General features: G+C 34.9%; 1 protein-coding gene and 1 long non-coding RNA gene across 3 annotated transcripts in view; one reads left to right on the top strand and one right to left on the bottom strand.

Moving 5' to 3' along the window:
- The window catches only part of LOC148945553 (uncharacterized), a 40,203-nt gene extending 20,274 nt beyond the window's left edge, over positions 1 to 19,929 (top strand). Inside the window, exon 2 of the long non-coding RNA XR_016142767.1 lies at positions 18,674 to 19,929. This is a non-coding gene — a long non-coding RNA (uncharacterized LOC148945553). The remainder of the gene's footprint in view (positions 1 to 18,673) is intronic.
- Positions 18,878 to 22,949, bottom strand: part of Pi3K68D (phosphatidylinositol-4-phosphate 3-kinase catalytic subunit Pi3K68D) — a 236,708-nt gene continuing 232,636 nt past the window's right edge. For both annotated transcript variants that reach the window (XM_089099478.1, XM_089099477.1), the window contains exon 23: positions 18,878 to 19,013. In XM_089099478.1, coding sequence (XP_088955604.1) covers positions 18,992 to 19,013 — 22 coding nt within the window. In that variant the 3' untranslated portion in view covers positions 18,878 to 18,991. The remainder of the gene's footprint in view (positions 19,014 to 22,949) is intronic.

The following is a 22,949-nucleotide window of genomic DNA, read 5'->3' as shown; positions in this document are numbered from 1 at the left end:
AAGAGATTTTTAAAAAAAATTGTTCAACTATAAGTTATATTATTGTTTTCAGATCGTAGTTAGGTTGGGCTCTGAAGAATATTCCGGTAAAAAGGATTTTTCACATTTTCTAGCTTCCTTCAATTTTAGTATATGAAAAAACTTGAAGCTGTGATTTTGTGATATGCCTTCAGCTGCAATTTACACCAAAAGGACAAGATAATTATCAAAAGCATGAAAATTAAAAATGTAAAATGTATATTTCAAAGAAATAATATCCTTCTTAATAATTTAAAATCAATAAACCGTGGGAAGTGGTTTTCTTGAGCATTGTTTGTGAATGAATAAGAGATGATGAGTAACAGAAAACATTTTTGAAACTAAACAAAACTTTAAATTTAGTAAATTGGCAAATGTTGTCAAAATGTAATTTTTCCTGAAGTTGAAACCTCTTAGTTTAACTCAGGTGTTGAACCTTTGGTAGATATATTGGCTCGAAAATAAACTATTCCCGTAAAATCTGAACTAATATATGTTTTCTGCAGGAAACTCTAGTTTTTGATCATAGCGCTATCAATCTTTTAGGATGTATGGAGCGAGTGGGACCTCACTCATGAGGAGGAAATTCTTTTGTGCGATCTATGCATTGATATAATGGAAGTCCACTATGCCTCTCAAGGATTATCTTACAAGTCAGATGATCTAGTGAGGAGGGGGCCTTCTGGAAGAATGTGTATCGAGGACGATGATCGTCTATATGTGGATATGCCCCCCTTGAGAAATATTGAAATAGTCAGTGACGACGATGACAGCATACAAATAATTACGATACCTCATCCTCAAATTGAGGAAATTACTATTGTGGAGGAGGTTGATGATGATGATGATAGTGATGTTTTATATTTAAAAAGCGTTATATTCATTGATTTGACAAATGAATAAAAATATTTAGAAGAATCATTTATTTTTTGTTATCTTTGATAGAAAACTTGGTTGTGAACTGATAATACTCTATGGGGTGATTTAATCAAACTGAACAATTCATGTACAGAAGTGTCTGCTGGTATCCTCACTCTATATATATCTAGTATATGAAAATTAAAATAGTAAAAATAAATTAATTGTACGATTACAATATAAAACTCGTTATACATATTAATAATTAGATTTAACGGTAAATCATGTATGAGAACTCTTCCACCATGGTTTCCGTTGTTTAAAATCCTTTTCGTACAATGACCTCTTATGTTGTCTCTTAAAGGCCCACTTTTTCTCTTCTCTTAGAGCATAATCATCATAATAATCCGAGTTATATCTTGCACTATATTCATTTTTCTTTGGGTTTTCACAGCTGTCTTTTACACTATAGAGAAAGCCCTCTTTTACTAGTCTCTTCTTTTGATCTTCCTTTTCTAACATATCAATCCTTCTTTTATCTGAGCTTACTTGCAATCGGTATAAATTTCTCTCTATGTCACAAATAATATTTCTTCCCGTTTCCTCCAGATTCTTCTCATCTGTCTCTTCCTCTATGCACTCTAAACATTCAGTAGGTTCATATGAATACTCAAAATCATGAAAATGCCCCTTACAAATAGAACAGTTGCAATAAAAGGATATTTCTAACTCTACTTGTTCACTCATGTTATTACACTGCTAACTAAAAACTTAGTGAATTCTATTCGTAGACTAATAAAACTATAGCAAAAATCCTTTCCTTATACTCCCTCCGCCGCTAATATTTAAGCAAGATCTCTGATTGGCTGAGGAGACGCGTGATCTTCTTTCCCGTTATCGGATCAATAAAATTTCCAATTGACTACGCAATCAAGTTCTCAAGTTAGGTTAGCCAAACAACAAAGTAGCAATGTTTGTTTCTTAGTTTCCCTTTTTCGTGAATCAATAATTGCACCACCGATTATGTAAATCATCCTCAGGGCATTACACGTGGCCAAACAACAACAAATACTATTTCCCGGGAACTCATAACATTTGCCTCGAATAACAACAGGAAGGACGTATCATTAACTGTTTCCCGGAAACTCATAACATTTGGCTTGAACAACAATAACAAATACTGTTTCCCGGAAACTCATAACATCTGCATCGAACAACAACAAGAAGGGAGTGACAAAGTTCCTTTTTTTCATTCTCACTGACAAAATCCATAAAAACATACAAAAATGTGAGAAAGTTCCTGTTTTTAAAATTCTCACTGACAAAAACCATAAAAACATACAAAAATGTGAGAAAGTTCCTGTTTTTCAAATTCTCACTGACAAATACCATAAAAACATCAAATAAATCTACCAACACACATAAACATCCATGAAAACAGGCATAAATGTGACAAAGTTCCTGTTTTTTCATTCTCACTGACAAAGACCATAAAAACAAACAAAAATTTGAGAAAGTTCCTGTTTTTCAAATTCTCACTGACAAAAACCATAAAAACATACAAAAATGTGGCAAAATTCCTGTTTTTCAAATTCTCACTGACAAAAACCATAAAAACATGCATAAATTATGTCCTGTCACGAGTAGCACCCCCCCTTCTACTCAAATTGTAAGCTCAGTGTCCTGACCACTGGGTTAGGACAACTAAATTAACTTGTACCAATGCACTTCAGTGCAAATATAACAATTGGATATCGTTAGTGCAATATCGCTAGATAAATTGTTCTATCAACAAAAATAAAGAAAAAATGAGTAACTGCCTTCTCCAGAACCTAGTTTGCCCCCCCCCTCACTGAAATTTTGTTTCTGCAAAAAAATTTGTCAAAGTTAAGATAAGTCTGCATAATTCAATCATCCAGAGAAACAGGTCAGTTTTATTTAGTATATCTTTACTTTTATGGTACTATATGGCTCTTTTTTTATTTTTTTATTTTTTATTTTTCACTGTTATTTTCTCTTGATTTGGGAAAATTGGCCCCAGCTTTGCCACTCCCTGAGGATTTTGACGAAATTACGCCACTGTTGCAAGCGGCTTAAGCACAACCTAGGCGGTCAATCATTTTGATCAAAAGCTTCTGTCAGTCAATTGATTATAACATAATTGACAATCTAGGAACCTGTTTGACGCTTGAGTCAAGCGTTGACGGTAATTGACAGAAATTTGAATGACTCAATCGGTTCCTGGACGGTCAATCACACAATAATCAATTGATTGACGGAAGCTTTTGATCAAAATGATTGATCGTCTACGGTGTCCTTTACAAACATGACAGCCATGTATTTCCCAATCTAAATTGGAGCTTATAAAAGCTTAAGCGAAAGATAAAATTTTAAATGATGCTTTAACAACGATTTCTTATCAATCTCTTCTGTGGAACTAGCATCTGAACGAATAGACAAATATTGCCATTATTAATCTTTGTTTATGGGCATTATTGACATATTAAAGGAAAACAAGTACGATTGCTAATATCGATATAATTGATACGATTGCTAATATCGGTCCTAAACATCATTTTATGGAGCAATGTTTGCGTTTCATTAACTTCAGTTTAATTTCACGTGTGAAGCTGCGATTAAATTTGTTTTCTGGGGTAAGCTTCTTTATTTGTGAAAGTTGAGAAGCCATTTTGACGAAGTTCATAAAACAAGCAACGGAGAAAAATTTAAATTTGACATTTGATAAAAATTATCTTCTGATAAATAATCGAAAGCGAACATTGAAAAAAAATCACGAAAAAAATATTACTGATTCTTATCTTAATTAGTTTAAAAAACTATTCCGCACAACAAAACTTTAAGGGATAAATGTCAGTATATGTATATTATTAAATAAAAAAAACAAGTTTTTTTAACTGAAAGTAAGGAACGACGTTAAAACTTAAAACGAACAGAAATTATTCCGTATATGAAGGGGGCTGTCCCCCTCCTCAACGCCTCGCTCTTTACGCTAAAGTTTTTTTATTGTTTAAAAAAATAGAGTTGTGAGAAAGTCAAACTTTAGCGTAAAGAGCGAGGCGTTGAGGAGGGGGACAGCCCCTTTCATATACGGAATAATTTCTGTTGGTTTTAAGTTTTAACGTCGTTCCTTACTTTCAGTTAAAAAACTTGTTTTTTTAATTTAATTTTTGAACATTTTTGAATTGATGCAGGTTTTGATTTTGGCACCGTACATGAATAATTAAAACAAAATTTGCATATTATATTTGGTTAAATGGCTTTCTCGAAACTTGTTTAATTTTATTTACGAACGTTTTTATTAGTAATAAATATGCGTAACTTAGAATTAACTTACGTAACGAACTTCTATATTCATAAATTTTTAACACGTATATTAGGGGGTTCGCCCCCTAGTCAATACCCTGTTCTTTAAACTATAGTTCGAATTTTTTTTCCAGTTCTTAAAAAATGACCTCTTAATCACAATCAGTTGAAAAACTTGTTCTTTTTTATTTAATTCCTGATCTTTTTCTTTAATAATGCTGGGAAATCCGGCGCCCCCTTCAGAGCAATGTCCCTTCCCCCATGAAAACTTCCTTCATGGAAAGATCCTTCCATATAGCCTTCAACACTCTCCTTCCCCCACCTACCAGAAAAAATCTCCTCTGAAAAAGTCTGTATACTTCCCAATAACCAATACTATATGTTAACATTGAGTAAAGTTCATAACTTTCAGCCCTCCCCCTGGGGACTTTGGGGGATCAAGTCATCCTAAAAGACATTTTTATCATATTTTCGACCATGCTGAACAAAATGGCTATCTCAAAATTTTGATCGGGTGACTTTGGGAAAAAAATGAGCGTGGGAGGGGGCCTAGTTGCCCTCCATTTTTTTTGGTCACTTAAAAAGAGCGCTAGTATTTTTAATTTCCGTTCCAATGAGCCCTCCCACGATATTCTAGGAACACTGGGTTGATACGATCACCCCTGGGGAAAAAAAACAAAAAAAAAACAAACAAACAAACAGATAAACACGTATCCGTGATTTTTCTTCTGGCAAAAAATGTAAAATTCCACATTTTTGTAGATAGGAGCTTGAAACCTCTACAGTAGGGTTCTCTGATAAGCTGAATATGATGGTGTGATTTTCATTAAGGTTCTATAATTTTTAGGGGGTCTTTCCCCCTTTTTTCGAAAATCAGCCAAATTTTCTCAGGCACGTAACTTTTGATGGGTAAGTTTAAACTTAATGAAACTTATATATTTGAAATCAGAATTAAAATCTGATTCTTTTGATGTATCTATTGGTATCAAAATCCCGTTTTTTAGAGTTTCGGTTACCATTGAGCCGGGTCGCTCCTTACTTACAGTTCGTTACCACGAACTGTTTGAAACTGACACTCCATGGTCAATTGTTGTTTTTTTCCCAGTGAAGTGCAAATTAAGTTCTGATGTTGAGAAGGCATGGGGTTGTCAGTCCTAATCATGTTTATTTTTGTTGTTTTTAGTTGCCCTCCAATCTTTTTTGACTCTTAAAAATGGCGCAAGGACTCTTTGATTTAGTTCAACACTCGTCTAAATATTCCTTGAAAGCTTCACCTTAATACTCGTAGCTTGGCTAGTAGCCTTAGTTGTAGGACCATTAGTAGTAGTATGTGCATAGCACTTTCGATTTCTTTAACATCCCCTTCAACACACGCTGAAAGTTTCACGTAAATACCATCAACTGTTCCTAGAGCATTTCTGATACTTCCTCTTGACAACCTGTCTGGGCATAGTGGGTTTCGATTTAGTTCCATACAGTTTCAATATTTCCCAAATTTTTCACCTTAATACCATTACTTTTAGTAGCAGAAGTAGTATTAGTAGCAGTGGAAATCATAGTAATAGCCTTAGCCTTAGCAGCGGTAGTAGTAGTAGAATTAGTGATAATAGCAGTATTAGCAGTAGTAGGAGCAGAAGCTGTAGCATTAGAATGCAAATATTTTCTTTTGGTTAGTTCAATATCCACCATAACAAGCCCCGTTAGTTTCAACTTCAGACACCAAAATGTTCCTAGGATATTTCTGTTACGCACTTTTGACTACTTGCAACCAGACGGCGTGTTGTGATGAAGTTCACCTCTTCTCTGGAAAACAAATTCCTTGAAAGTTTCACCTTCATAGCCTTAAGCACAGTCTTAATAGTACTCACAGTAGTAGTATTAGCATTGCTAGTAGTAATATTAATAGTAACAGCGGTAGTATTAGTAGCAACATTAATATTAACGTATTGCCTTTACAAGTAGTTGCAATAGAAGTAGTAGCGCTATTAGTAAGCATAGCAGTGATAGTAGTAGCATGCACACATCACCTTTTGGTCAGATGATCTTTCCCTTTAAGCATTCTCTGAAAGTCCAACTTAATATCCAAATCAATTTTTGTGATATGATCTTTTGACAATATTGGCCTACATGCACATAGCGTCTTTTTTAGTTCAAATTTACCCTCAATATTGTAAATTGAATAGTGTAGTAGTAGTGGTGGTGGTAGTGGCAGCATAAAAATATTGTCTTTTTGATCATCTTCTTTATCATTTGCTCAAACTTCAAAATTAATATACTCAGTCATTCCTGAATTACACCCTTTTGACAATCTGTAATCATATAACATATTTTGATTTAGTTCAACACTTCCCTCGACATTCTATGAAAGACCCACCTGAATGTCCTTCGTCTTTTTGGAAAGTAAAGTTCAAAAATGCACATCTTTCTCAATAACATATACTATACTATATGAAAACAATGAACGAATCGCCTAACTTACAGCTCTTGCCCTGAGGTCTGTGGGGAGGCTGACATCTTCAAACACATATTTACGGGACCTTTCAACAATGCAACAAAATAGCTCTATTAAAATTTTGATTAATTGTGTTTTGGGGAATGATACGCTCGGGGGTGGGGGGGGTGGGGGGGGGGCTGGCTGCCCTCCATTGACTTTTGACTCTTAAAAAGGGCAATAGAAGTTCCGACTTCCAATCACATGGGTCCCATCAGATCCATAGTTTATGCGACCACCACTTCCATAGAAATCTCCTATGCCCCGGGAAATAGCTTAAAACTTTGTCCCCGGGATCAGGGTGTTGTGTCCATCATGACTGTTGTGAAAAAAATGTCTATCTCACAATTCCGACCGGATGCGTTTGGAGAAAAGAGGTTGCCAGGGAGGAATGGGGCTAGCTGCCCTCCATCATTTTTGACTCTTGAAAAGGCAATAGAATTTTAAATTTCCAATCAAATGAGCCTCTTCTAATGTTCACATAACCACCTTATCTGTATATATCATAAAAAACTTATATGCCCCGGGACATAACTTACAGCTCTTGCTCCAGACTCTTGTATCAGCCCCAACGGTCTCTTTATATAGTTTTTGGGCTGTTTTTGAGCAAATAGCTATCTCAAAATTCCCATCAGATGTATTTGGGGAAAATAGGACGAAGGGGCGGGGGGACTAGTTGCCTTCCGATCACTTTGAATCTTGAAAAGGGTACTAGAACTCCTGATATCCAATCCAATGAGCCCTTTCCGAAGTTTATACGACCACCCTTTCCATGAAAAGATCATATGCCCCCCGCGGCATAACTTACAATTCTTGCCATGAGGGTGGGGGGGGGATGTCATCCTCAAAGAAATAATTACTGGACCTTTCAACTACGCTGAACAAAATGATTATCTCAATATTTTGATTGGATTTTTTTGGGGAAAGGATGGGCGTGGGTGGGGGAGAGCTGGTCACCCTTCAATCACTTCCGACTATTAAAAAGGGCACTGGAACTCCCAATTTCCAACCAAATGATTCCTTTTCGAAGTTTCTACGACGACTCATTCAATAGGAAGTGCCCTGGTTCTAACAAAAAGTAATAACAATGCACTGTGCTCACATTGCTCTTTACTGAGGCAGTGCTATTGCCCGGCCTATGACATACAAATGAACTGGTGGGGAAGTCCTCAAAATTGGGGGATTTCTTAAGCCTTTGGTTATAAAGAATTTGCTTAACTGCATTTTAAGAACAGATTAGACAAAATTTGCTAATAAAAATTTATTTAGATCCCAAATTGTTTTTAAACCTCCAATATCAAATTTCTCCATCAAACAGTTCGTGGTAACGAACTGTAAGTAAGGAGCGACCCGGCTCAATGGTAACCGAAACTCTAGAAAACGGGATTTTGATATTAAGAGATACATCAAAAGAATCAAATTTTAATGCTGATTTCAAATATATAAGTTTCATCAAGTTTAGTTTTACCCATCAAAAGTTACGCGCCTGAGAAAATTTGGTTGATTTTTGAGAAAAGAGGGAAAGACCCCCTAAAAGTTATAGAACCTTAATGAAAATCACACCATCAGACTTAACGTATCAGAGAACCCTACTGTAGAGGTTTCAAACTCCTATCTACAAAAGTGTGGAATTTTGCATTTTTTGCCAGAAGAAAGATCACGGATGCGTGTTTATTTATTTTTTTTCCCCAGGGGTGATCGTATCGACCCATTGGTCCTAGAATATCCTGGGGGGGGCTCATTGGAACTGAAATTAATAGTTCTAGTGCCCTTTTTAAGTGACCATAAAAATGGAGGGCAACTAGGCCCCCACCCACGCTCATTTTTTCCCAAAGTCACCCGATCCAAAATTTTGAGATAGCCATTTTGTTCAGCATCTTCGAAAATATTGTAACTATGTCATTTAGGATGACTTAATCCCCCGAAGTCCTCGGGGGGGGGGGGCTGAAAGTTATGAACTTTACCCAATGTTAACATATAGTATTGGTTATTGGGAAGTATACAGACGTTTTCAGGGGGGTTTTTTTCTGGTAGGGGGTGGGGGTGAGTCGGGGGCTATATGGGGATTTTTACACGGAAGAAGTTTTCACGGGGGAAGGGGCATTGCTATGAAGGGGACGCCGGGTTTCCCAGCATTATTTAAAAAAAAGATCAGAAATTAAATAAAAAAAAACAAGTTCTGCAACTGAAAGTAAGCAGCAACATTAAAACTTAAAACGAACAAAAAATATTACGTATATGTTTGGGTTCACCCCCTAGTCAATACCTCGCTCTTTAAGCCCAATATTTTTTAGTACTTTCATAAGAGCTATTTATTCTAATTAACGGCCTTTGTGATAAACCGGTCATTTTTCAAGAATTGGAAGAAAATTCTAACTTTAGCTTAAAGAGCAAGGTATTGACTAGGGGGTGAACCTCCTAATATACGTATTAAAACTATATGAATATAAAATTTCGTTACGTAAGTTAATTCGTAAGTTACGTATATTTATTACTATTAAAAACGTTCGTAAATAAAATTAAACAAGTTTCGAGAAAGCCATTTAACCAACTAAAAGTGAAATTAATATGCAAATTTTGTTTTGATTATTCATGTACGGTGAGCAAAAATCAAAACCTGCAATAATTCAAAAACGTTCAAAAATTAAATAGAAAAAAAAACAAGTTTTTTTAACTGAAAGTAAGGAACGACGTTAAAACTTAAAACGAACACAAATTATTCCGTATATGAAAGGGGCTGTCCCTCCTCAACGCCTCGCTCTTTACGCTAAAGTTTGACTTTCTCACAACGATATTTTTTTTTTAATAAAACCTTTAGCGTAAATAGCGAGACGTTGAGGAGGGGACAGTCCCTTTCATATACGGAATAATTTCTGTTCGTTTTAAGTTTTAACGTCGTTCCTTACGTTCAGTTAAAAAATATTGTTTTTTTTAAATTAATTCCTAGCTAGAATTGAAATCCTTCCAGCCATACCGCCGTCTACGAAACAAACAAAGTTGCTTAGATTGCAAATAAATATTTATTTTAAAACGCTTTATTTATTTTAAAACCTTTGGAAAGTTATAAATTTACCAATAAGGTAGACCTGGTAGTTTAACGAATGTTCTTCTAGAGAAATTTTGGAGCTTAGTAACCCCTCAATTGAACACTAATTCAACTAGAGCCTAGTGTCCTGTTATAAGAAACTATTTTGTAAGTGTATTTTAAGGAAGGGTTTGGACCAAAGGAGGTCTGTTTTTCGTATATTTTATCAAATCAATCCTTGATCATGCCAGTTTTATTCCCGAACCAAATCAAAGCAATGATTTTAACTAAATTTTTACGTTTGGCTTACATTTTATCAATCGCCGGAGAAAGTTAGGAGCAACAACGCACCCCTCCATTCCTGAGACACAACTGATCTTAAGACTTGATGCAATCGAGAATTGCAGAAATTGAAATAACCTAAGAATTAAAATAAGACTAATGATTTCCGAGAGGAAACGAGCACATGAACGTTTAGAACGTCACTAAAAGGACAAATCAAGGAAATCTATGTTTTAATTAGTAGGGGGAGCAACAATAGAAATAAGACCCATGCTCCCTTTTAGGAAAGAAAACGCATGTTAGAAAAATGAAAATAATTTCAGCTGTTTTTAACATCAAACATTAAATATTTGGTAGCATTCTAGGGTTAAATTTTTCTTGTTCAATTTTTCAGTATAAAGACGGGCAATTCCACCCTCTGGCGCGTAGAAAGGATGATAATTTCAAAAATTTTATAGTCATGACTGCGTTTTTTAAAGTTGATCACATTAAACAAGTAATATTAGGTTATTTGAAAACATGTGATTCAAAAAGACATTTTGAGCACTAAAGACGAGGGAGGGGGTCCTTCAGGCTGTTTATCCCCCCTCAATCCATATATTTGTGTGACATTTCATTGCAAGATTCAAGCAGTAAATCATGGTTGTCACGCTATAGATTTTGGAGGGGGGGGGCTTAGTTAATGGACTTTGGTAGCTTAAATTGTAGTGTATGGTGATCATTCTTTAATAAGCTATACAACGACCGTATCTCATAACTTTGGTAAATATACTTAAAATTTGGTATAATACAAAAATTAAATTGTAGAAACACTATGGTTGATAAAAAGATTCTGGCCAAATTTTCAAAGTTCAATAATAAGTCAAATTGGGCACCGAGGCAAGATTTTACAGATAAACTAAGTGCAAAAATGCGTAAAAAAAGAAAAAGTACGTCTTCAAATTCAGAATCACAAATGAAATAGGCGTAAAAATGCATAAAAAAGAGTGTATGTCTTTGAATTCAATCTAAAAGTTACAATGGGAGCAAAATTAAACTTTCAACAACTTTCAGTGCGAAAAATTCAAAATTTTACGTAAGAAAAACTAATTAAAAAAATTGTTCTTAAAACCAATATAAAAATAGAATTTCACACTTAAAAATAATAACCATTACTCAAAAACTAACTATAGTTGTATGGCATGGCGACATAGTTTTCAGGGGATATGCTATTTACTTCCTCTTATATCAAAAACTAAATGATCAATTTTCTAGTTATTTATTGCTTCTGAGTATGTTGCTCAAAACAATGCAAAACTATACCTTCCTTTTTCCCCACTCTTCTCTAATTTATATGCTTTATTATTATTCTCTCAGTTGCTATTGCTAATTGTGTATTATTTTTGTCGTTGAGTAATAATCGTTCACTGTGTGTAATAACTGTTGTTATTACTCTTTATTGTTTACTGTAGCAATATTAACTTGCTGTTTTAATTTAATAAAGAAAAATTCAACTTTTATTTTTAACTTTCTCAATCTTCATACTTAAATTCTCGTTATTATCTTATTATTGTAAGTTATGTTTGTACCAAAAGGCTTGGACCATATTTAATATATGTTGTAATAAAAAAAATTTACGTTTGATTTTTTTACAAAATTTCTCCATGTATATGCTTCATTATTTTCATTAACTTTCTTTTGTAATTCTTTTGGGTCACACTCTATATTTATTATAATAAAACAAAAATTCAGTTTTTTTTATATAAATTTACCCGATTCATATGCTTTTATTATTGTTGCTATCTTACTGTTGTAATTTTTCCGTTTGTTCATGCCAAAAAGTTCGGGCCACACTTGACATTTGTTAAACGAAAAAAAAAAATTCGCTTTGAAGTTAAAAGTGGCTATAGTGTAATTTATTTAGATTATAATTGTACTCCGTGTTAAAATTGCGAGGAACCAATAATTAGCGACTTGATAAAACACAGAATTACGTGCTAAAGATTGAAAATTTATATTCTAACCTGTTCTATCAGGTACATATTAAATTAAAAAATTTCTAATCAGCTCGTTTTAGTAAAACATATTAAGTTTTCGTTCCTGAGAGAAAACCTCTTCCAAGGGCGGTGAAGTTTCACATCTGAAAACTAAAGAAAGTTTCGTAAAAAAAAAAAAAAAAAAAGAGATACAAGCAAATTTTGATGTAAACTTCTATTTTTTGGCCTGAGAAGTTTTATTTACATCAATTTAATCCATAGATTGCGCAAGCTACAGATGACTTCAATTCATCTTACGTGGTTTACTGCTATTAGTTTTTTCAATGGAATCTTTTTTTATTTCTTAAAAATAATATATTCATTCAGGATTTGACATATATTATTTTCCGGTGCTTAGCATGTAATAGCTTTATCGAAATCCTTATCTATGCGCTCATTCCGAGATTTTAGTTTCTTTAATATGCATTCACAATGCTACTTAAATTTTGAGCTACTTAATTCTTGACTAAGACCTACAACGTTGAACTAGAAATTATGCGCAATAATTTTGAATAATCGATAAATTCTTCCCGGAAAACACAACTAGTGAACTAAAAAATAAAAACATTGAATTTAGTAGTCTAACGAGTTTCCTTATAATACTGTGGAGTAAATTAAACTCCAAAGGAATTTACTTCAGGGGGGGGGGGACATATTTAGGGGAAGGGATAAAATATCTGGGAAACTAAGAAAATATTTTGAGAAGGGAGGCATATTCCTGAAAACCTCCTCTCTCCATGCGTTCCACAGTGAAAAAAAATGGAACACACAGAGCATTTACACACAGACCTTATTTTACGCATATTCTGTCGTCCAGAAAATTGTCTACATATTTAACGGAACGAAACAATTCCATGTCGAGATCACACCTACCTATCCTCCAAAATGACCAATTCCATAGCATTACCTTTAAATAGGTATTAGATATTCCTTATGCGAAAGATTTGATCTTCTTTGATTCGGACGCAAACCGACGAGGCTGAGTAAAAAAAAGGGGGAAAGACCCTCTAAAAGTTATAGAGCCTTAATGAAAATCACACCATCATATTCAGCGTATCAGAGAACCTTACTGTACAGGTTTCAAGCTCCTATCTACAAAAATGTGGTATGATCACGGATGCGTTTTTTTTTTTTTTTTCAGGGGTGATAGTATCAACCCAGTGGTCCTAGAATATAGGGGAGGGCTCATTAGAACGGAAATTAAAAGTTCTAGTGCCCTTTTGAAGTGACCAAAAAATGGAGGGCAACTAGGCCCCCTCCCACATTTAGTTTTTTCCCAAAGTCACCCGATTAAAATTTCGAGATATCCATTTTGTTCAGCATGGGCGAAAATATGATAACTATGTCTTTTAGGATGACTCAATCCCCCGAAGTCCCCGGGGGGAGGGCTGAAAGTTATGAACTTTACCCAATGTTAACATACAGTATTGGTTATTGGGAAGTATAAAAACGTTTTCAGGGGGATTTTTTCTGGTATCGGGGGGGGGGGGGGGTCGGGGGTAATGTGGGAGGATCTTTCCATGAAGGAATTTTGCAAGAGGGAAGGGACATTGCTATAATGGGGACGCCGGATTTCCCAGCATTATTTAAAAAAAGATCAGAAATTAAATGAATAAAAACAAGTTTTTCAACTGAAAGCAAGCAGCAACATCAAAACTTAAAACTAACAGAAAATATTACACAGGGGGTTCACCACAGGGGGTTAGGGGGTTCACCCCCTAGTCAATACCTCGCTCTTTAAGCCAGAGATTTTTTAGTACTTTCATAAGAGCTATTTATTCTAATTAACGGCCTTTGTGATTAAGCGGTCATTTTTAAAGAATTGGTACATAATTCGAACTTTAGCTTAAAGAGCAAGGTATTGAATAGGGGACGAACCCCCTAATATACGTATTAAAAATATATGAATATAGAAGTTCGTTACGTAAGTTAATTCGCAAGTTACGTATATTTATTACTAATAAATACGTTCGTAAATAAAATTAAACAAGTTTCAAGAAAGCCATTTAACCAAATAAAAGTAAAATTAATATGCAAATTTTGTTTTAATTATTCATGTACGGTGAGCCAAAATCAAAACCTGCATTAATTCAAAAACATTCACAATTAAATAAAAAAAAACAAGTTTTTTAAACTGAAAGTTAAGAACGACGCTAAAACTTAAAACGAACAGAAACTATTCCGTATGTGAAAGGGGCTGTCCCCTCCTCAACGCCTCGCTCTTTACGCTAAAGTTTTTTATTGTTTAAAAAAATAGAGTTGTGAGAAAGTCAAACTTTAACGTAAAGAGCGAGGCGTTGAGGAGGGGGCAGCCCAAGGCCGTATCCCGGGGAGGGGTTACCCGGTTTGAACCCCCCCCCCCCAAAAAAAAAAATTTTTTTGACCGAGTCGAAAATAAGTCGAAAATTAGTAAAACCTAGGTAAAAATCAGTAAAATTAGTCGAAAACTGAGTCAAAAATTAGTAACCCCCCCCCCGAAAAAGTCAAAAATTAGTAACCCCCCCCCCCGAAAAAAAATCCTGGATTCGCCCTTGGGGCAGCCCCTTTCACATACGGAATAATTTCTGTTCTTTTTAAGTTTTAACGTCGTTCCTTACTTTCAGTTAAAAAAACTTGTTATTTTTCTATTTAATCAATATCAAGTCTAGCAGGGAACAGAACTTGAAAAGCATCTTTACCAAAAAGGTAAGGTCGCCTTTGTGACACGATGATCTAATAGAATGTAGTGCAGCTCTAAATTCAACTTGCCTTGCGCATAATTTTTTTTCAATGACCCGATTTAGCTATATAAAAATAGAATTTCATACCAATTTCTTCCCTGTTGCGAAATCAAACAGTTCGTGGTAACGAAATATAAGTAAGGAGCGACCCGGCTCGATAGTAACCGAAATTAAAAAAAAACAGAATTTTGATACTAGTAGATACAACAAAAGAATTGGGTTTTCATGCTCATTTCAAATATATAAGCTTCATCAAGTTTAGTCTTACCCATCAAAAGTTACGATCCTGAAAAAAATTGTGTTATTTTCGAAAAAAGGGGGAAACACCCACTAAAAGTGATAAAATCTTAATGAAAATCACACCATGAGATTCAGCGTATCAGAAAACCCTACTGTAGAGGTATCAAGATCCTTCATGTTCAAGTTCCATTTACTCCTTGCATAAGGTCAGATTTTAATCCTCTAATGGCGTGTCATATTGTTTGGAATAAGTTGCCTGAATCAGATCGAGGGTGCCACTCATTCGGTTTGTGATCATTTTAAATTTTCTTTTGTTTTTCATCTCTGAGTAAGCAATTCATATGTCTTCCCCCTTTGTACAGGCCAATGAGCCTTTGGGGGAATAATAACATGTAATATTGTATGTGTATCTAATGAAGAATAAAACTTATCTATCTTATCTTATCTATCTGCAAAAATGTGGAATTTTGTATTTTTTTTTGGCCAGAAGAAAGATCACAGATGCGTGTTTATTTGTTTTTTTTCTTTTTTTTTGTTTTTCCCAGGGGTGATCGTATCGATCCAGTGGTCTTAGAATATCGTGAGAGAGCTCATTCGAACGGAAATTAAAAGTTCTAATGCCCTTTTTAAGTGACCAAAAAAATTGGAGAGCAACTTGGCCCCCTCCCAAGCTCATTTTTTTCAGAAGTCACCTCATCAAAATCTTGAGATAACCATTTTGTTCAGCATAGTGAAAAATCTAATAAATATTTTTTGAGGATGACTTTATCCCCCACGGGTCCCGGGGGAAGGGTTGCATGTTATGAACTTTGTTCATTGTTTACATATAGTATTAGTTATTGGGAAGCATACAGACGTTTCCACGAGGGATTTTTTCTCGTGGAGGGGGGGGGGTTCGGAGGAGGGGGTGCTTTGGAAAGATTTTACGTTTCCATGGAGGACTTTTACATGAGGGATGGGACATTTCTATGAAAGGGCGCCGGATTTCCCAGCATTATTTAAAAAAACGACCAGAAATTAAATAAAAAAACAAATTTCTTTAATTGAAATTAAGGAGCAACATTGAAACTTAAAACGAACAGAAATTATAACGTATATGAGGGGATTCGCCCCCTAGTCAATACCTCGATCTTTACGCTAAAGTTTTTATTAGTGCTTTCAAAAGAGCTATTTAATCTAATTAAACGATCTTTGTGATTTAGGGGTTTGTGATTCGAACAAAATTCGAACTTTAGCGTAAAGAGCGAGGTATTGAACAAGGGACGAGCCCCCTCATATACGTAATAATTTCTGTTCGTTTTCATTTTTAATGTTGCTCCTTACTTTCAGTTGAAAAATCTTGTTTTAATTTTATTTAATTAATAAGCAGAAACCAAGATAGCCTCTCCCAGCTTTTAACTTTTAAATTAAAACTATATTGTACGTAAATCTCTGTAAAAAAGAAAAGAGACATTTATCTGATAAAAAAGGGCAAGAACCCCAACAGATATTATAGGATAATACTATCAAGATATAATTAAAAAAAGGGGTAGATTTGGGAAACGACTGCAAACTTCTTTTGCGACTGTCTTGCACAGCAATCCTCTCCTAATTCTCTATAACGAAGCTGCTTCAAGTAAATTTGATACAAACTATTTATTTATGTTTCTTTTTGCGATATAGGGAGAAATACAAATATATTATATAAGCACAAACATATGAAAATACGAAAATACACCAAAAATGCCGATCAGGCGCGCACAAAGACACTTATTTCAGAGATTCTAAATATGTTAAAAAATCCTATTGAGATTGCTGGGGGAAGGGAGGCATATGCCCGAAAGGCCCTCCAACAGTGGCTTCTGGTCGTTAGGCCAGAAATGCTTGAACAACTCTCCAAGCTACATTTTTCCAAAGCATGTCCTTTCCAATTGTTTTTATTCCAAAAACAGAAAAAAACGAAAAATCTAAGGACTGGATAAAAAGCGCAACATGCACAGACAGCAGATTGTTGAAAAACTGGCCCCGACTTACTTCGCGCATGCTCTGTCGCTCATAGAATTGGTTATGCATACAACGGAACATTTATTAATTTATGTTTTGAAAAATTATGTTTTGTCTAGTAGGCCTATCTTAAAATATTCCAGAGGATGGTAAGTCATAGAAAATCTTCTTAAAATCAAAAAGATTAAGGCCTTCAGTTAATCCCCGTTCAAATACATGTATTAGGCTTAATAAATAAATAAATTTTCTAACATTCTAGAGTTCCTGCATATATTTGACAGGGATTTAAAACACACTCGACGTATTTATTTCTCCGCGAATTTAATCCACGGTGTGATAATTCCCAGTAGTTATTATGCATTTTCCTTGTATGAAGACATATTAGCATGTATTAATTTTATCCCATCCCATGACTCATCACTGATTAAAGACAGACCCCTGACACAAGTTTACATTAAAGCATGGTATAGAATCCTTCTTTGAATTGAAGCCTCAAGGTATAATTGTACAGTTTGTAGATTTGAGCGGATGTATTGCTCGTAGATTTAAACGCGACTACAAATTATTTACGGCTTATGTTCCTTGTGATAAATGCAATTTTGGGAAAAGTCTATAGCTGTAACTTACGCCGAAAGGTCAAGATACTTACGTCGTTGGGTTTGGTAGGACCAGATCTACTCATTCACCGAGGCAAAATTATGGTATTAATTAAATTCAATCTTAGAGAATGATTTGAACTTGCTTAAAAATAGAAAAATTTCCCTATTTCAACGATTTTTAACCAGTTTTCAATATATTTTTCTATCTAATAAAATGAAAAACAAACTTTAAATAAATATAAATTGGTAAATGGATAAAACTGAATCTCAGCTACCAAACGACAGCAAAATCAACATTTTAAGCTGAAGCATTAAAACCGAAGGATTAGCACCCCAAAAATATGCACGAAAAACATTAAGCCTCATGAGGTGCATCACTCTTAATACATATTAATTTTTGGTCACTATGGTCCGTGGTTCGTTCTTTACTAGCTTGCAGCAATCGTTAAAAAGAAAGTAAGTATGACGGCACTAGACCCTCAAGGTTCAACCCGGTGGTGCTGATCTCCATTCCGAGGCCCTTCGGGATTAGCACCCCAAAAATATGCACGAGGAACATTAAGCCTCAAGAGGTGCATCACTCTTAATACATATTAATTTTTGGTCACTATGGTCCGCGGTTCGTTCTTTACTAGCTTGCAGCAATCGTTAAAAAGAAAGTAAGTAAGTATGACGGCACTAGACCCTCAAGGTCCAACCCGGCGGTGCTGATCTCCGTTTCGTGGCCCTTCAGCCACGAATTGGAAATGGAGAGGGTTGGGACCATCCATCCTATGCTTTCACATACCCTTCTTGGTTACCTTCTCAAGATTTATCCAGGTACCCATATAGAGCTGGGTCGATTGTAGCTGAGCTTACAGAGTCACGCCACTGACCCCCGTCCCAAACCAAATAACCGGCTATGATAGGGATCGAATCCGTGCCCCTCGGACAAAGGATTCCCAACCCAATGTTGCTACCATTGCAACCATGATATCTATATAGCGCTTTAGGAAATATTTCTAGCCTTAGTTGCAAGTACCACTAAACATGCATTGATCAGGGTAAAAGTTCTAGTGTTCCACTTTCCCTATGAGCCACGTTTTAACAATATATCTCATGCCGATTTTCTTTTTCAGATGATTGGGTTGGAGCAGAATATATATTTCTTCATATTCATTGGAGTCATCATTTTTGTAGCTATTTTTGTCTACCTCATACTTTATATTTACCTAAACAGAAAGAAAGAGGAAATACAAGTCCAAGATGTAATCACAGAACCATATACAAGTTTCATATAAAAACAATCAACAATAAATAGAAGAGAACGTGAAAGTAAATTTGGTCAAAGTTATAAATCGAAACAAAACAAATAAAAACAACGTAAAAGTTCAAAGTAGTTGATTAAAAAAGAGACAAATCATAACGAAGATGCATGCGAAGAGCAATCAACTCAGCTAAAAAGCAGCTCTGGAAACTCTGAAAAATAAAGTGATTTTAAATGGCATGCAAAATTAGGAAGAAGAGGAAGAACAAAGCAAAAACATGCAAAAAATGATCTTTTCATCCAAGGATCTATTGTACTATGGGCCAGCATAAAAAAAAAAAAAAAAAAAAAAATAAGCACGCACAGGCATTCAAGTCTAAATGCAAGACAAAAGAATTGTTCTTTGTGCTAGTATGATCTCTTCTGCCAAATTGAGTCTTATTTAATGTTTTGTTACAAGGACAAGCGTGAAAAAAGAAAGGCAAGTGGGGAGCGAAAATTTCCGCTGAGCATGACAACGCTGCAGCGGATCTTAATTTGGAATCCTGAGGGAGAAGAAAAGGCAAAATTTTGAGCAATAAATCGGAAATAAGTGATTAAAGACACAAAATAAGAATTATGAATATACATTATCCAAACTTATTATAAACTGTTAACGAAACTGGCTCCTTGTCAAGCTTTTAAGCTTCTCTTTACTTATGTTGACTTAAGATTTTTTTTTTCTGGGTTCATAAGGGACGTGTCATCAAAAACCAGAATCATCTAAACCAGGCCCAGGAACAGTCAGTGCACATGTCAGCCGATTAATAAGATAATCTTAATAAAGTTAGCTACATTAGTCCAAACTTATTTGTTAAAATGTTTAAGTGGTTCATTGCTAATCCTTGAGTTGATGCTTTTTAAGGCGACTTCTCTTTTTTGATGGAGTCTAAACTGGAATTTAGACTCCTTGGGCATTAGATTATTATTTCAGATTGAGCCAGGCCTAAGAACAGCAATCGGGCGTATCTTCTTATGTTCTTCCAGAATTTGCTTTGGTATGAGGCACACAATATTGTGCAGTATTGTTTATATTATAGTTGTATTTACTTGTCCGTAGAGGCTGTGATTTATATATATATATATATATATATATATATATATATATATATATATATATATATATATATATATATATATATATATATATATATATATAAAGAAAAAAAAGAATCCTATTTCTATAGTTAAGAGAACTGCCTTGAAGTTGCTTGCGATGTTAAGGAAGACTGCACGGTTTTAGTAATTTATATTGGTCTGTTTTATAGATCACAGTGTCCCGTTCCTTGATATATTTTTTAAGCTACATATTATTTTGTGTTGTATGTTTGTATATTATGTTGTAAATAAAACATAAATTACTTTCGAAACACAAGTATCATGCACAATAAAAACGAATATATTATTCAAGCTAGGAGCACTGGCGTCAATTCTCGAAAAATCGGGGGGGGGGGGGAGTGTATTTTTGAAATCCAATGGGAGAATTTTTCAATTTTTCAATCAAACCACAGAAACGTCATTTAACTGGAAAACTACCGAGTCCCCTGCAATCGCCGCTCCTGAGTAGGAGGTAGGAACACGAGGGCTATAAATTTGTCCTCCATTATTTTGCTATGTCGTATTTCAATAGGATATTTCTAAAAAATAATGCAAAACTAATTTATGATGAGATTTGTCAGGAATTGAATGTCAGTCCAGCAGCAGGAAGTCACGAACCCTGACAAAAGTTTTCCACATGAATTTGTATTCTATCCAACTTTCTAGAGCTACAATGAAAAAACGGTTGAGATGGATAGGACACGTTTAACGGATGAAGGAAGACAGATTGCCAACATTTGTTGCTTCTGGCCACCCATCCGGGGCAAAATGAAAAACAAGTCATCCCCGAACGGGGTGGGACAAGGTCACAAAAAGAGATTTAAAGGATATCACAAGTTCATGGTACGAGAGTATAAAGAGCGAATAAAGAGCTTCGCTCGTATAAAGAGCGAAGCTTTGAATAGATTAGGGCAGAAGAAGAGACCACGGAGCTGTGTTGGCCCTTGGCGGATTACTACTGGAGTGAATTTTTTAGTAGTAGTAGTAATATATTTGGTTCGCTTCTATTTCGGATGAAGGTGAAAAAATTATTTTCTTTTTATCAGCAAGATTTCACTCAAAATGAATTAAACAGCTGCCTCTGCAGGCAACGATTCTCTTAGTTAAAAAATATTCTAAAAAGACCACAGAATATCACCTTCAATCAGCAATTAAGCCGGAATTTCCAGAATGGCCCCTTGGCAGATTTCATTTGAAAAACTTATCGTTCCCTACCCGTTTTAGCGGAAAGAGAAACAATCTTTCCGATTTAGTGATTATAGGAAACCATATACAATTATACTTGGTATAAATGTGCTACAAAGTGCTACAAATTTGGTATTTTAGCATATTTAAACTCCCTGAAATGATATTTAAGATATCAATCCAATTTAAACAGCCTTTCTCCTCCCTATCGACCACATCAAATGGTAGCACGGGGATTACCCAAACTTTGAAACTTAGAAACCTACCAGCGCCTAGACTGCAAATGACATATGTCCAACATATCATCTCGCTTATAACCATTAAAATTAAAACAAATTCTATCGATTATAAGAATTAAATTATTCGTTAAATTAATTCTTTAGGCTTCAGTTTAACAAATCTCGGAGTTAGTCTCTGTGAGCATAGGTACCTGTTTACCAAATTTCATGTAAATCTAGGTGCTTTCTGCTTTTTTGGTTACTCTCCAAACAAACTATCTGGGAAGCTACTAATTATTAAGGTAAGGTTACAAGGTACCATTTTTTTGGAATTCCAAATTTTTTTTCAACTTTTGTCTACATGCTAAATGTCTACTAACTGTAAGTTTGGCAGCTTTCTTGCCTCGTACCTCAGCCAAAATTATCCCTCAAAACTCCTTAAAGTGATATTGATATCTGATTGTTTGAATTGATTAAGTAAAAACTTACTACTAATACCACTAGCAACCCACCGCAGCACCAAGCCACCAGAGGTCAACACAGCTACACACGCTCCTCCTCCAACCTAATCTATTCAAGGCCTCTTTGCACCCTCCCGGAAAGTTCCCGTTTTTCTTAAATCTTTCTTTTCCAAATCCTCCCACCCCAACCACGGACGACCTGCTTTCCGTTTAGCCTAAAACGGTTGGCCGAAAAGGACAGTCTTCTGCAATCCGTCATCCTTCATCCACAGAACGTGCACTAGCCATTTCAATCTTTCTCTCATTATAGCCCTAGAAAGCGGCATTGGACCTAACCTAACCTGGAAACTTCCACAGCCATATTTATCTTAAAAACAAAGAAAAAATCGGGAATACATTTTTGGATGAAAAATATATTCATATTCGGCAACGTAGTTTTTGGCATTAGTGGGCACCAATAAAAAAAAGAAAGAAAACGTGTTTGAAAAATCAGCAAAAAATAAGCTAAAATCACATGGCACAAAACAAGTCAATAGGGTAGAGTTTCTCTTTGAAAATATAGTTGTATTTGGGAATCCACAGATCGTTAATATTATTTTTTTTTTTTTGAAAAAAAAATCTGTAAAATGTTTTTGTCAAAGATGCGTGGTGTTTGCCCTACAAACCTCACAATTTTTAGGTATGAATATTCTTAAGACGCAAGGCCATATCCAGGGAAGGAGGTTAGGGGGTTTGAACCCCCCTCTCCAAATAAAAATCTTTGTCCAACGCGAAAAAACGTAATAAAAATGAATATAAACAAAGATTATGCGCCTTTTAAAGTTTTTTTGTACACCCCCCCCCCAAAAAAAAAGTACTGGATACATTCTTGCTAAGACGGGTCCAGAGGGCAAATTTTTTTTTATTTTGATGTCATTGGTACTTTAAGATTTGATTTCAAAATTACTACGAACATAAAAAAAGCTTCACGACCCCTCCAACAGTACGAATACTACTCTTATAGTGGATATTATAATTTAATATTTCTTTGCTGTCACTTAAAATTGCCAAAACTTGTAAAGGTTGGTCGTATACCTCCGTTGAACCAGAATTGACATTTTTTCCCTAATTTATATATTTTTTTTACGAAATTTCGTTTTGATTACCT

Source organism: Artemia sp. Qi Xiang Cuo, chromosome 13, assembly GCF_049724085.1.
Source record: "Artemia sp. Qi Xiang Cuo chromosome 13, ASM4972408v1, whole genome shotgun sequence".
NCBI lineage: Eukaryota > Metazoa > Arthropoda > Branchiopoda > Anostraca > Artemiidae > Artemia > Artemia sp. Qi Xiang Cuo.
Note: the sequence above shows the minus strand (reverse complement) of the source record. Positions and strands in the feature narration are given on the sequence as shown.